Raw genomic sequence first — 16,416 nt, 5'->3', positions numbered from 1 at the left:
TGACTTCAAAATTTTAATACTAGATTGTATGTAATAGAACTGCATGGATTTGTCACCATTACAAAAAGCCCCTAATATAGTAACTGATACTTAAATATAAAAATGATACGTTTCAGCAAAAAAAAAAAAAATGGCAACTACCTCTCCAATGCAAAGTTCAGTCACAGATTTAATTATATAAAACATGGAGGTTTACACAAACAGCTGACTTCTCAGTTCTCAGATTTCAAGTAAACCCATCAGATTACTATCAATGTGCCTGATATAGCAGAGATCTGACAGCACCAATAAAAACACATGTTCTGGTGTACTTTTAGAATTCGAAATGCACTTATCAAAAGATTTTGATAGTTGTAAACATAGCTTTAAATAAAATTCAGTCATATCGCTATGATGTCTGCAGTGTGGCAGTCTAGAGTGATGCCTAACTTGTGCATCATGCCACACAGATGTAGCATCATCTCCAAGCCAGTCACATTATCATGACACCAGACCGAACAGGAACCTTTCTAAATACTGAGCACCAAGGCAGTTGCTAGTACCTTTTTATAAGTCTTTGGTATGACTCAGCCTGGGTTCACACCCATTACCTCTGAAAAGAAATCTTACAAATACAAACATAAATGTTAACCAAATAACCTACTAAAACTTAAAAGTTTAGAAAACTTCTACTGGACACCTGTCAATCCTAATTATCAGTTATCCGGGTACCATCTTCGCTAGCCACGGTTCCATTCATCTTAGACCTACACCTTTGCATATAGAGCAGAGGTTTCTATGCTCAAATTTGAACACGGTTCCTATGTGATTGAGACAACAGGAGAACACAACTTGAATGGAGTGATAAATGAGCAATTTTCCAGTGCTGGTCTGTGTTTGCACAAATACCTTTCACTCAAATAGACCTGTAATGGGTTCCCTCTTGTACACAGTCATAATTTCGATGTTAAACTTACAAAGTATCCTGTTTTGGTCATTTGCCACCACTGATTTTGGCTGATGTACAATGCACCACATTACTGGTTAGCTGGCATTACATACTAAGGGTGGCAACACATGAAATCCAATAGATGTCGCTAGGACAAAGCATGAATACAGCTGTTCAATCCTCCAAGGTGTATATAGACTTATTGGAACCTTGGGTAGCAAAGATGCCCAGGTACAAGATCAAATGAGATTGTATTCAATGTGTAAAAGCAATTATATTATATTACATAATACTGTGAATCAGATCATTCCGCTATGGTACATATAACTGAAATCATAGATTTATCATACAAATGGATTTTAGTGGATTTAATTAGAACAAATTAAAAGTTGTTGATTTACTTCTTACATATTCCACTTGATAATACAAGTATAATTTGCAGTGTTGTCATCCATCCACCCACAAACACACATACATACACGTCTTGATGTCTTTGCCAATGCTTCCAACAAATAATGGACAGCCAATGACGAAAGATCTTCCTCCCTTAGCAGGCTGAACAAAGATACAAAAAAACAAATTAGCATGCAAAGCTATTATCACTAATAACCTCACCTTTTGCTGCAAGGTCTATAGTGTTTTGACTGGAAGGTGAGCCCAGACCTGTGGAAAAACTCGCTTGGGTTGCATCCACATCCAAGGTGGGAATTCTGGAGCACCGAGAAGGAGAGTGAACCCTGTAGCTAGAGACGGCTACCAATGTAATGTAGATGGAGGAACAGACCACCCTTTACAATGTCTGGCAAGGGACTGGCCTTTATTAAATCTTATACTGTAACAGTGAGGAAGGAGCAAACAATCTGGTTAAGAGTTGGCTCCAGTAAGTTCTTCTAAAGTAGCGAGAATTTTGGAGTCACCAGAACCTGAAACTTTGGGACAAAAGGTCATTAGGCAAGAGGCAGTAAACCTCATCAACTGCCTTATCAAGTGACCAAGTTTCCTCTTCCTCTGTCTCCTTCACTGAAAGCTGGGAAGGGGTAAGAGTCCCAAGGGGTGAAGAACCACCTTGGTCTACACAAAGTCAAACTCGCTGCCTTCAACATGGAAAGGACAACACTGTCTCCTGCAATCTTTCCTGGGATGCAGGACCAGGTGACGAAGTGTCTCTCTGCACAGAAGAATTTGTGTAAGTTGAATCATCTTTTCCTGAAAACTCCCCCCACCAACAAACTGTTTATTGCAGTGGTCTCTGTTAAGGTTTAGGAGTTTTGTTCTATCCACCCACAGAATCTTCGGGATTCTCACTCGTGAGATCCAGCCTTGTGGGACACAGTAGGATGATGGCTCTAATGCAGTACCTAACTACGATTCGAGCTAGGTCCAGGCGACCATGACTGTGTTTTGAGAAGAGGACAACCACATCCATGAGGAGAAAGGCCCACATCCCGTATGGGTTAAGAGGTGGGAACTAAGCACAATACCCATCTCTATACCATAAAGGTTCTCAAGACCCATACCCGGTACTCAGTGACAGGCAACCAATGCCTTATGCCTGGTGATCAGTCAGTGGGCCGAGAGCTGGAGACCCTGATTTGTAGTAAGAATTATCCTCAGACTGGATAGATTTTGTTCTCCCTCATTCTGGGGACTGGATCGCAAAGCAAGCAAAGAACATTGGGAATGAAAGGGTGCTGCTATCTACTGTGGGGGCGAGACTCACAATCATTCCTTAACAAGCTGTAGGTCAGCAGAGGGTGCTGCTCCCCCTGATGGGAGGGCTTGACTCACTCTCTGCCCTTTTTAACCAAGAAGGTGCTGATCCTCCCATTGGGGAGGGTATGACAAACTCTCAGCCCTTACAGAATGGGAACGGTACTGCTCCACCCATTCGTTCAGAAGTGACTCATTCCCCACCCACATAGTATCAGAGACAGATAACCCTGAAAACTCTGATGAGGATAGACTGATGGTGCCTTCTTCTGTGCTCAGTAGGTATATCGACGCTGCGAGATCCCATACCTCACCTGATCACAAGCTACAAAAAGGACAACCATCTGTCCTTCTACAGCATGTAGAAGATGAACAAGTTGAGTGCATGTCCCATGGAGATTTTTTAAGGCCACACTTTCCCATGCCTTGTGTTCCTGTAAAAGCAAAATTCTGAAAAGTAGTATTAAGATAATATACCATAATATGAAGCAAATAAAGCACTTTTTAAAATATATCACTAGGCAGACTTTAAAAAGTAATGCTAAGCTTGGATAAAAACTAAATAAAAGCAACAACCAGGCCTTTCAAGAATTAGTCACTGAACCAGAAGGATCTTTACGAATTCTGATAAAGAGGCACCAAGCAAGGTGTGCAACAAGCCTTGTTTTTGCCCCCCCAAGAAAGATCAGGACTGCAAGAGAAAAAAGGAAGGACAGGGTAAAAATATAATCTTCTAAGTACCTACCCTAACGAAATTTTAAACAAAAAAACAAAACAAAAAAAGTACTAATGTTCCCTTAGATAAAGGAAAACATAACAGACCAACATTCACCATGAGTACAAAATAATAGCTCTCAAGGGAGCTAATTATGTAACGACCAAAGAGAGCTTTGTCTTAACAAAAACAACAAAAACGATCAAGATATATTCCTGAATGTTAATAACAGAATTAGCATCTTTTGTGAAACTGAACTGCTCATTATCCTCTAGCAAAAGGCGCTAATCTTCTGAGATGTCAACAATGAAGAATCGTGCAGTACAGCAACCAAAATATATGAGAGGGTCCTTCATGCATGCCCAAGGTATGGAGTTCTTGTGCAGGGGTTTTACAGCGTTTTGGTAGTCATGGTTTGCTCTAATGGGAGTAATTTCTGTTGCTCAGTCGGGAATTTCCCTGCCCAAAAGTAAATACCCAATATTAAAAGGATTAACATTCTCCTGGCCAGAAAGATTTTCCTTGGATTTAAGATGAGACTTTCTTTTTAACTGTGAAGTGATGAAGCAATAAGATAGTTTTCTAGACGGCCATTGGGGCAGCCACAGCGTTATTTTTATTTGGCACCAACTAGACATCATAGGAAATCTTTTGTCTCCATTTAGAAGTAGCAAAATAAGAATATTTTCAAGTTGTCCATTGTGGCTGCTATAATGGACTTCAGATCAGCACCAATTTTGTTTTGGACAAACTAGATATTGTGAGAAGTCTATTGGTGAATACTCCATCTTGATATGGCCTTCCATGCCTAAGGAGTAGAAATACCAAGAATTTCAAGAATGGCTAACATGGTAGCCATACTAGCTGTCTGAACAGCATTATTTTCATTCAGGACGACACAGTAAGTCTTCTGGTGAAAACCCCATGTTGACAGACCTTCAGTTTAGTAATGGTAAGATGAACAAGATGGCTTCCATGATGGTCAAACTAACCATCTGATCAGCAACATTTCATTTTGGATATAATAGGAAGTCTTTTGGTGATAACAAGGCCATCCAACAAGGCGTAATGCTATAAAAGCCTCCAAGACAGCCACAATGGCAGATACAAAGGAGATCCGATATGCACCATTTCATTTAGGACCAAACTAGACAAGTTTTCTGGTGAAAACCCCACGTCGATTTTCCATTCAGAGGGCACAGTGATAATAAGATGACCACCATGGCTGCTATCATTCGGGACAAACAACACAGGACCCATATGCATGGGAAGTTTCATGGTAATCTTCTAAGAAGTTTCAGATCAATATCGCAAACACATTTTTAACAGATGGGACAGATGACAGTCAACAGACCATCCAAAAAGTTTTTTTTTTGGTATATAACTGGTAACGATATTTTTTAAAAATATGGGATGAGTTTATACCCTGGCTCTGACTTGTAGTAAAAGGTTCTCTACTCCTCAAAGTTGAAACTAATTGACAAAATTTGTTGAATTTTCATGCTTGTGTAACTCAAAATGTTTTTTCTTTCCCTCCAGATCTACATACCTGCATGGCCAGCTCACGTGTTGGTGCGAGGACCAGAGCCTGACAGCTCCGAAGGTTTATGTCAAGCTGCTGCAGAATGGCGATTGAGAAGGTGGCTGTCTTGCCTGTTCCAGACTGGGCCTGGGCAATCACGTCATGACCTGTTGACAAAACATAGGCTAACATTAGCAACAGCATGAATTTCTAAGTGTCATAGGAAGCCAAAACACGAAACCATGCAATATAAATAATCTACTGCCATTTAGATTTACCAACCTTTACACAGGCTTGAACAAGAACTATTCATTACTTATTATGTCCCAAAGTCTTTCTTTCCCCAAACATTTTTTTTAGCTGATGTTGTTCCCATGTTTGGGCAAACAATTCTAACTAACCAGGATAAGAATAAAATTACAAGCACAAAAATGTTTCTTTACTATGGTCCTTCTTTTGAATTTTAAATAAAGCAGATGTACGTTTCTGGACTTGCTATTCTGATCCCCCAAAACAATTACAGGTTTCTTCCTTAACCCAAGTACATGCAATCAACAAAGTTTGGTCCCCATGTGATGTGTAGTCATTGTTATTGTAATGAAACCAACCTTTTAACCATTCAAAGACATGGTTCATACAGACCCAGAGTTGTTTTTGAAATTTTCAAAGACTTTCACAACTGTCCATAATTTTCTTAATACAAATAAACTTTCTCCATGTCACAATGTTTATGACTCCATAAATAGGAAAAAGATTGGCAGAAACAAAGAATCCCTTGAAGGGAATGATGCTCTAATGGGTGTTAAGAATTTTCAGAAATTCAAGATAAGACCATTTCTTCTTTTGAACTGTTAAGTGTTCAAAACATCAGATATTTTTCACCCTGTGTTTGCTAATTTGAAGGAGGATAGAGTGGGTGTTATCAATAGTTCTTTTAATACTGAAACAAGTGCAAGATTCTCCGTCTGAGATGAATTCTCAATTTAAATAATGCAAATGACTAACATATTATTCACTACTGCAGAAGATTAAAGTAGCTTATACAGGGTATTGTTTAATATCGATTCTTCATTTATACAGTAAAACCTGTCTTGAGAGACCACTGCTATGAGAGACCACCTGTCTTGAGAGACCAGGTTCACCATGTACAGATTTAGAGATTATATAGTGTTATAACCTGTTATGAGAGACCACCTGTCATGAGAGACCATTATGTTTTGGCAGAAGGGGTGGTCTTTCAAGACAGGTTCCACTGTAGTATCAATGTGGAAAAAAACACTGACACATAAATTAATCATTTCAACATTTAGGTGTAAATTTTCACATTTTATTCTCAAATTTGAATTAAGTAAATCTTTGGTAATTATCATACCAATACTCAACTGCTTTCCCAACGACTAAAAACAAAATCTGACTTAACAGTAACCTTTCGGCGTGCATTTTTCTGTACTACCTTTGATGCATGGGATGATGGCCCTCTGCTGGATGGCTGAAGGTTTTTCAAAACCGTAAGCATAGATTCCACGCAGAAGCTCCTCCCGCAAGCTCATGTTGTCAAAATTGTCCGTCACTTGGTCCCAGTTGCTCTGCAAAACAAGGACATTATAACTAAAAACGTGTTGATGGAACATGAATATACCACCAGAGGATCTGCAAACTAACGTAAATAATTGTCTACTGCATTCCTGTAGCAACATAAAAGTAATGTAACAAGTAATAAACAGTGATTTCCTTGCCTAAGGAGTAAATCTGAAGTAGCAAATAAATTACAACCTGATATATACAGGAAGACTATTGGAGTCAAAATTCTTGCAAAGATATTCATCACAACAGGCAACCGAAGCTGGTCTGGACAAGAATGACACCCACTGGTTGTAAGTTTCGTCAGTGTACAGTGGTCCCCCTCTTGAACGGGCCCCCTGACCAGCGGCCACCCGCTCCTTACGGCCAGAATCTGTTGGCACTGACGAGTTTGTGTTCAAAAGTACCCCACGCAAAAAGCCACCCGGCTAACACCACCAGCGGCCAGCATATTAGTGCAATAATATAAAATTTAACCCTCACAAGTGGCCGCATTTTATTTGAATATGTATCCAGAACCAGTATTGTATTCATAACATGTGTTCAGTAATCCGATTTCTGTTTCCCGATGTCAGGTTTTCGTTACTGAAAGAAGTGTTGAGTAAAGTACATGTACCACTAAGGTTAATATTATATCATTTACGCCTCACGAGAAGCCAAATTTATTCCATAAAAACTGAGAGAGACTCAAATTTTAATCCATACAAACGGGTAAGTACATGTAATCCAATTAGCCTTACTGCTGTGTTATCATAAGATGTCCGGTTTAGTCACTCTGATAATTGTTAAGATTACAATTATTGAACAGTAGTAACAGCTGAGAAGTGGCAGTATCGATGTACAATACCCAAGTCAGCAGGAAAATGGTTTGATAGCCTTTATGGCTTCCCTTAGTAAGATGTTGAGCTTGTTCACTTTGATAATTAGTGGCTATTACTACTGACAATAACTGTCAAAATTACGAATCCTAACGGACGTGAGGTCAAATCTGCGTGATGTTAATGGTACATATCGAAGCCGTCTTGACTTCTCTCACTTAGTGTAAAGAAATGTATAAAAACAATAGGGTACCAGACTGCGACTAACGAATCACGTGACAAGATCACTTCCTTTAAAAACACACGGCAATTTGTTTAGATGCATACAAAATTGTTTTATCAGTATTGTAGTTGGCAACATGAATAACTTACTGCAAAAAGATCAACATGTCATCGTGGAAAAGAAAAATTCTCAGTTTAGAAGAGAAAGTGAAATTAATTCACCTGACTGAAAGGGGGGGGGGGGGGGGTCGACAATCCTTGCAGAAAACTGATGTTGGAAAGACTCAGATGAACAATATCGTGAAAGATAATGAAGCAATTCTGCAGAAGTGGGAAGGTGAAATGGACGGAGAAAGGAAGATTGTTTGAGCCAGGAGACATTTGTATCCCGATTTGAATGACAAGAAAAAGCAACAATTTTGTCAGCTGAATTAGGATGTGACGACTTTACCGCAAGTAACGGATGGTTGCACAGATTTCAAGTGCAACACAATATTAAGTGTTCTGTCCTTAGTGGAGAATCAGCTGATGTTAATAATGAAGTTGTCGAAGATTGGAACAAAAGACTAAACGATATATGCAGGGGATATGACAGCAAGGATATTTTTAATTGTGACAAGACTGGTTTGTGTTTTAGACAGTTACCAACAAAGTGACAGATGATGTGATCTGTAACATAATTATAAAGACAGTTTTAAAACTATATCAATGGTTATTCATAGCATTCTTTTGAAAATGATGACACAGTTTGTTTTACATTTATTTCACAACACGCATGTGATTTTTTAATGAAAATATTAAATGTTTTAGAATTAAATGTATTTGTGACTTTCTTCATATGTATTTACCATTCACATTTGTCATCCCCCTCTAGAAAGGCCACCCTCATTATAAGGCCACTTCCCTGCTGCATTAGGGGTGGCCTTATAAGAGGGGGCCTTCTGTAGTATAGTTTAATTAGTCCAACATAAGAGTTAAAGATATACAAGTCATGACAAATTGCCAAATATACAAGCATTACTAAAGCCGAAAATGAGACCCCCAGAGACCCAAAGGCAATTTACCAGGCAGACATCTACCTAACGGACAAACTCAAGAACAGTTGTCAAAAAACATGAAAAGTAGGCTGGTTTTCATATTAGTGTCATCTGAATCCTACTGATTACATATTTCAAGGTATGTCTATTTCTTGCATCTATTTCTGGCACATAAGCATCCAATATTTAAAGCCCATTATGCTAGGATGCTTTCAGCAAATGTTGGTCAAATTCTAAAGAGATTACAATTATAGTTTTTCTACTTAAGACCGACAGTTTCTATAGCGACCTATTTATCCATACTTGTATCCTTAATGTTTCCATAGGTAACACACTTTTAAACGTAAAATGCATTAATCTTTCATTGCACTGCTATTTTTGTATTCATACCTAACAAGCATTTGTTTGACTGAGATACTGATACAATATGTTTGTCTACAGCGTTGTATTCAAAATATTGCCATGTGATAATCACCATGTTTACAATAAAATCTGTCATCATACACAAAAGCAGCATTATACAGTGGAACCCAGCTACAGCACGATAACTGGGCCCCAAAACATTGGATCGCATTAGTAGTGGGGTCACATTAATGCAGGATTTTACAGTATTTTACTTTTTTCAGAGAACAACTCATTGGCACACAAACAAGTATTCACATCTAATGTATACGATAAATAGGGTATGAACACAGTATACTATCGTGCCATCATGGCATGCAGTTCATCCATAAATGCAATTAATTCCATTGAAAAACTGCACACAGATTTACAATATTCAACAATTTTGTCCCAGATCATTGTGTCTGAATTCAATGTCTAATATATAGCATAAACAGAGTATTAACACCGTTTACTTGCCATCTGATACAGTACTGTCGGGGCTTGCAATTAATCCATAATACATGTAATTCCATTGCAAAACCTGCATACATTAAAACTATTCAATAAATTTGTCACAAGTATGTGCCTGAATTCAATGGAAAAAATTAGCTGCAAAAATAGGTTAAGAAAGATAAGCATGTATATGGTTCATTACGTTCCAGGGTCTATGAACGGTGTCTGTATAAATTTCAGACTGCTAAAATTTTCTCATATGCATTTCCGTGTATATTTATCGATTGTAAATTTCCAATCATCAATGCTTGTACGCCTATTCGTTTGAATGACTACAGCAAGAATAATTAACAATCAACACATTTTGTCATTGTGCATATAACTTCTACTTCAGATTTTGTGAAAATCAAAAGAAACATGTGAAAACTACTGATCACTGCGCAAAGTGCTGAGAATGACTTGCGCTTGTGAAGCTGCTTTTCCAAAATGGTAAAATATTTTTATAAAAAATAGGAAATTAACAACGAGCTCATAAGCAAACACCATACACATGTAAAACCACGAGAACTAAGTGCATTAGGCCTGCAATGCTCACAAGTCACATTTATAAAAAAAATTTAAGATGAACGCATGTACAATTTCATACCCTTTCAAATTCCAGCTAATAAAGCGGACATTATTTACTGGTCAACTGATTGCATGTAATAACACCTCCAAGCCCAGTGAACATGTTGGCGGATTTAGTTTTTTTAAAAATAATTGTTTATTAAATTATAAGAACCACCGACCTGTATGCTGCTTGGTTGTGCATGCAGTTAAAGAAGAAACAGTTTGGATATTGTTTGAGCAACGATTCTATAAATAATTAATTGAAGACAATCACAAAGACGACTTACTGGCTTTACTCATGGATCAGTAATAAGTAACATTAGTGATAATGTTTATTTTGGCATAACACTTCAAAAACCTGGAGAAATTGTTAAATTTCAGAAGCTACACCACGATCGTATTATATTAAAATTGATAAGCGAACTCTCTCCCCAAAATGATAATAAATGTTGTACATACTATTTCTCATCCTTAACAAAAAAATCCCTATACAAGAAAATTCATTTACATGTATTTAAAATTTCAGGAACCACGCCACGATCATATTATATTTGAATTTATACGCGATCTCTTCCCCAAAATGATGATAATTTTTTTATACACTAATTCAAGTACTTTGAACAAAAAATATTTCTTCATGTGGGAATGAATATAAAAAATTTCGGAAGCCATGCCATGACCGAGTTATATCTGAATTATCGTTAATGCGGGGCACGTTATGGCAGGGACGCACTGTACTACCAGATTTCATTTTTTTTTGTACCTTAATTCTTTTTTTTGTGCACAATCAAGTTATCAAAATAATAATTATTTAAATGTATAAATTTTTCGTACACATCACTGTAATTTTCCAAAAACATCCATTAAATTGGATATAAAATTTCTTTTAATAAAAAGATTTACTTCTGCAAAAAAGATCGAAAAAAAACGTATTGCCAATTTGTACAAAAATTAATAATTATTTGTTCATGAGCTAATACAATGATTGATGCATTAGCCTGGGCGCCAGCAGTATAGGACAAAGGGGTCACATGACCCACCCCCCCGAAATCGGACAAGTTTAATCATGCAAATGAAGCTGAAAATATGTCACAAGATTCTATTCAAAACATTTAGTAAATATTAGCTTTAGTTTCAGACTGCTTACTATACTAACTCTCCTGAGCATGACTGACTGCCCCCCACCCTGCAAAAAATCCTGCAATCCATACTCCAACTGACACAAAATAATGCTGATTATATGCAAGACTTGCCATTCCAGCATTTCTTTTCAATGCAAGGCATAATATTTGGATAGTCCATTTATACATACATGCTCAATCCTTTCTCAAGAGGTCGATTGTTTATTCACCTTCATTATGTTTTTATTTGTTATTGCACATTTCCTGACAATCTATACACTAAAGGCAAGTTTGATAATTAACAGATTCAAAGATCTAAAACACTGCTGTAAAGTCAGTCTCATTCTGCGAACAACTATAACAAGCCTAATATGAAAACTCTGCACCGGAAGAAGCATGGAAAGTCAGAAGCTGTTTGACCACCATAACTGAATTTTGCTCTTGTGTAAAATCACTAAATTTAAGGGTCGGTTCAAAGAGCCAAGAAGCAAAATCAAGGGTTGGCAGATTTGTTGTTGTTGTTGGTTTAACAACATTTTTCAGCACACGATCGGCTATACATGGCAGCCAGTATTAATGGTAGAGGAAGAACCCACGAAATTCCCGGAAAGAACCACTGACCCTCGAGAAGCTACTGGCAAGCTTTCTCACATACCCGTATTGGCCGAATCCAAGACTTGAATCCACAGAGGTGAGATGGCAGTGATCCATAACGGACAGCGCTTTAGATCACTCGGCCACTCGGGGCCCCTTGGTAGATATGCCTATGTGCATTGTTTCTTTGACAAATGGAGAAAATTTTACTTACCTCAATAAGTCCATCGGTCTCAGGAATGTATTCATCTTTTCCTGGTGGTCTCTCTGAGAGAGACCTGAAAAATAAAAGCAAACTTGTAAAAACTTCTTCTAAAGGAAGAAAAGGAACCTAATAATAAAGAAAGGAATTTCTTAACAGAAAGAAAAGGAATTTATTATTATATTTTCACAGACCAAAAATCTGACATACCAGGAGACATGTTAAATGTGAAATTTCCAGCAAACTGGCTTTTCCCAACTGACTATATAAAGAGAAGTGATGCACATAAAAAAAGGGGAAAGTGAACTGGCAGGAAAATTTTACAATGGCAAAATAAATTTTGTCAGCAAATGATATTTTTTTCATGGATCTGCACAAAAGTACACACAACACATGAAAACACAGCAAAATAATTTGTTAGTCATCTTTTCAAACATTACAAGCTTAAATAGAAATAAGCACATAATAAATGTCCTCAAGTTCCAAACATGAAAAACATTTTATTATAATTTTTGGAACATCAGACGCTTCACGCACTATCTAGATTGTAATAAGTTTGTGCAACACTGCTTTACACTAATGTTGTCCAACCTCTATTTTAAAGAAAAAAAATGTATACATTAAGTTAAAATTGCAATTTGTTGTCCCAATAAGTTCTCTCTCACATTAGTGCATATTTGCTAGGGTCATAAATGTCAGTAAACCATGTCTACTCCATGCTAATCACTAGATCCCAGCCCCACAATCAGGTGTGGTGTGCATCTGCAAGAAGCTGCAACACTATTCCTGGGCGAGAAGAAACTTTTATTTAGTCAAAAAGTTCTCAGATTTCCTATAATTCATCATAATTAACACATGACACAATCTCTGGAGTTCCCTATAGGTCATGCTCATGCAAAAATATACCTTGTTTTCATCTTTGGCACTGGAAACTTCTTTCAATGGTACCCATATAGCTAATAAAAGTGATATAAGAAAACAAGGCTAAAAGATTGTTACAGCCAAGTTAAGACTGAATTAAACACCCCAAGCTTACAGAATACAGTTTACATATTGCCAAAAAAGCATAAAAATATTGTATATACATTGTGTTTCACACCAATGAATTCAACTATGTTGCATGTGACAATCAAATGTTTTTGTTTTGTTGTTAGATTTTTTCTTGTACATACCACAGTATTTTTTAATTACTTGTGTGTCAGTATTTTCAATGGAATGTATGGGAATTCTTCATGACCTTGTCAGGAATCCCCTGATCCTTTTTATTGTATAAAAAAAATCTGGTTTTATCTGTCACAAATAAATGGCAAATATTACAATTGTAATTACATTTATGATCCATTAGTCACGTATGGCGTGTGCAATATTGCAAGCGTAGTGGACATGTGGAATGTTGTAAAACATTAGAACCAAATCCAATTTTCAGAAAAATTTCAGATTAAAAATAAAAATGTAAATATATAATAGTGAATGTCAACTTATTAAGTTTATGTATTCTTTACCAAGGCTGTAAATCATGATTTTCAAGTTGGCTTAAGAGGTTAGAGTATCTGCCTGCCTCTGATGTGTGTCATCTTGGGTTAAAATTATGACAGAGTCATACCAAAGACATAAAATGGCACTAACACCTGCCTTACTTAACTCAGCATTAACAGGTTAGTGTTAGGACTGGTGTCAAAATAATGTGACTGGGTGGGACAACATGCTAGATGTCTGAAGCACAATGCCCGTGCTTGACATCACTATAAACTCGACACTGCATGTATCATAGCAATGTGACTACAACTGTTAAAACTAGATTAAAAATCTAGATCATATAAACATTTTTAGAAGCTAACTTGTTTTCTGCCCGAACATAATGCAACTTCGAAAATCCACTAAATATTTTCTTGTTTGTTCATTAAATGTCTTTTATTACTGAACTTCTCACATAAAACTTGCCCAGGTATTAGCATCCCATTCAAAGTTTCCCTGGCAATGATTTTTTTTTTTAAATTACAAACTTTTTTAGGATTTCAAGACTTGTGGGAACCCAGTATATTTCTGCAAAAACACATTTTACACTCATAAAAAACTGCTCCTGATGCTACTTATGATCATAAAATAAACCAAAATAATCATCTGAACAATAAACTTACCAAAAATGTTCAACTTTACTTCAATAATTTCACGATAGTTATAGTCACATGAATTTGTTCTCCAATACTATTGATGCCGAAGTTATTTCATGTGCATGTCACATCGTAATTAAGTCACAATAATTTCTCGATTTTTGCAGCTAATATATTCTACTTCTCGTTTTTCATAACAAATCTGTTGAACAAACACGCAAGTACATCAACTATATACAAATAATCCCATACGTTCACTTGTCTTTTTCTCCAATGTACACAACCTGTTGATATGCCAGTCTAGCTCTTTCTGCAGCTTTGGCAAAGATTTCTTTAGCCTTCCTTTTTTGTCACCATTGACTTTTTTGGCTCAATGTGCAGTCATTTCTTTTCCTTCTAAATGAAAGCCTTTTTTCCTTTCAAGCTGGTGCTTGTATTGGCGACATGCAGTGCGCATATTAGACAGAGGGCTACATCTGTTCTCTCATACAAGGGATCTTTCTTCTTATAGTAATTAATTGCACTTTTTCCAGATGCCTTCTGAGCTTCACTTTTTCTGTATGCAGCTTCTTTTGAAGGTGCTGTTCACACTGCGATTACCGTAAAGCAGAGGTCACAAAATGCCATTCCCATTTCCATGTGTTTTTAAACCTTTATCTCAACTTTCTTGTCATGGTCTCTCTCAACAACTTGGTATGACAAGCATGCTTCTTCTTTCCATTGCCATTAGTTTCCATTACAAGTAGATTCATTTGATGAATAAAAACCTTTAACCAATCAGAATACTCTTTACAAGAGACTTGTGCTAACAAATATATGGAGAAACACCAAAACACACTACATAGTGCCGTTATTTAGGCAGTAAGACCCAGACGCCCAAACCATAAATATCAGTTTCAAGGTCTTACATGTAGGACTTAGTCCTACAATTCAAGATACATCACCCGATATTTTTTGTTGGGGGGGGGATAGATCTTACTGCCAAACGAACGGCAATGCATACCTTGTCAACTAACAGTTTAACATCAAATTTTCTGGAATATCACACAACTGGCAACAAATAGCAACATTTTCTACAAAGTAAAGTTATAATGTTTGTGTCAGACTTTACTTACCCTTATGTTTTTTCTCTGCTAAATTCAAATTCTCAAAAAAGAAATGCACCCGTTTTCAAGTTTTGTTGGCCTACATTTGAGTTGGCTGGAAAGCGATAAGAGCCGGAATGCCGAAATCAGGTTAAGTTGAAATATTATGCGACCATTTTCTAGTCTCAGATTTTGATTCCACTAAGATAAAAACAGCACAGTAAGTATATTAATTACATATCAATTTGTGGAAGAGTGTTCATATGGGCAGCCAAGTGTGTGAGATATTCCTGAAACTTTGATTGCTCATTCCGATGTCAACCAACATACAAACCTGTTATTTGGTTAGTAAGACACAGCACTAAAACAAAAACAACATGTGCTATGTCTTACATTGTAGGACTAGCAAGACCAAGGGCAACCCTGGTCAGTGAGGTTAGAAATTACCAGACAATGAATGAAATGACAAAGTTCTCTTTTTAATCACATTAATGACTGTCCTTATTGAAATCGGATGGAGGGTACGAACAAACGGGGATTTATGCAAAATATATTGCTAGTAACGCATATAAACGATGCAGCCTACGAAACATCTGGTAGTAGATACGAGAATGTTTCGTTAACCATCTGCTGCTCTGAAAAGAATGTTAATAAAACATTTTCTTCTTTTAAAATGAGTATAGGTTGAGAAATTTAATATACAGTATGAAAAGAAAGGAACAGAACAGTCAGGTTGTTTGTGAATCTATTCACACGTGCCAATCTGTTTATAGCCGCCATGACACATTTCGACCGGCCCAAAAAATGGGATTCAAGAAAATGTGTTTGGGGCTTCCTAAAGTGTTTTTGTAGCAAGTAAAAAGAGAGAAAATTGAGATACAAGTGAGAATTAAAATCTGTAACAATCTGTTCTTTTTTTAATGACCGATCGTCATTTTACAAACCTGGGTTCAACATCTTCGTTATATGACATGTTAGTCACTTCAAGTAGCGTAAAGAAAGGAAAGAGCAGTTCGCAAGTCAGACCGGAAGCGAATGTACAATTGCGTAATTCTTTGCATAAACCAATCAAAATAGAACAAAAAATACTTTTAACATTTTATTTTGTGATAATACTACTTGTCGAACAATAACTTCACGGATTTAGACCAGATTGTTCCTGCACAAAATTCGCTTTCGCGGTCTATATGCGCGGAATAATTTCCGATGTACTTAGTAAATCGCTCATGCGTGTGCAGGTAGCGTGACGTCATTTTGGATTAGTCTCGTTCACGGAACCACGCGAGAGTCTGGTTAAACCAGACTGCCTGCTTGTTTGTTTGTT

The 16,416-nt window shown here is 36.9% G+C and overlaps 1 protein-coding gene across 1 annotated transcript in view; it reads right to left on the bottom strand.

The window, feature by feature from the left end:
• Positions 1-16,185, bottom strand: part of LOC149798567 (eukaryotic initiation factor 4A-I-like) — a 38,193-nt gene extending 22,008 nt beyond the window's left edge. The window contains exons 1-4 of the mRNA XM_089957382.1: positions 16,037-16,185; positions 11,909-11,972; positions 6,329-6,461; positions 4,903-5,042 (exon numbers count right to left, since the gene is read on the bottom strand). Coding sequence (XP_089813508.1) covers positions 4,903-5,042; positions 6,329-6,461; positions 11,909-11,972; positions 16,037-16,065 — 366 coding nt within the window. The 5' untranslated portion in view covers positions 16,066-16,185. The remainder of the gene's footprint in view (positions 1-4,902; positions 5,043-6,328; positions 6,462-11,908; positions 11,973-16,036) is intronic.
• Between the last annotated feature and the right edge of the window lie 231 nt (positions 16,186-16,416).

Source organism: Sinohyriopsis cumingii, chromosome 5 (assembly GCF_028554795.1).
Source record: "Sinohyriopsis cumingii isolate HCF-2022 chromosome 5, ASM2855479v2, whole genome shotgun sequence".
Taxonomy (NCBI): Eukaryota; Metazoa; Mollusca; class Bivalvia; order Unionida; family Unionidae; genus Sinohyriopsis; species Sinohyriopsis cumingii.
Note: the sequence above shows the minus strand (reverse complement) of the source record. Positions and strands in the feature narration are given on the sequence as shown.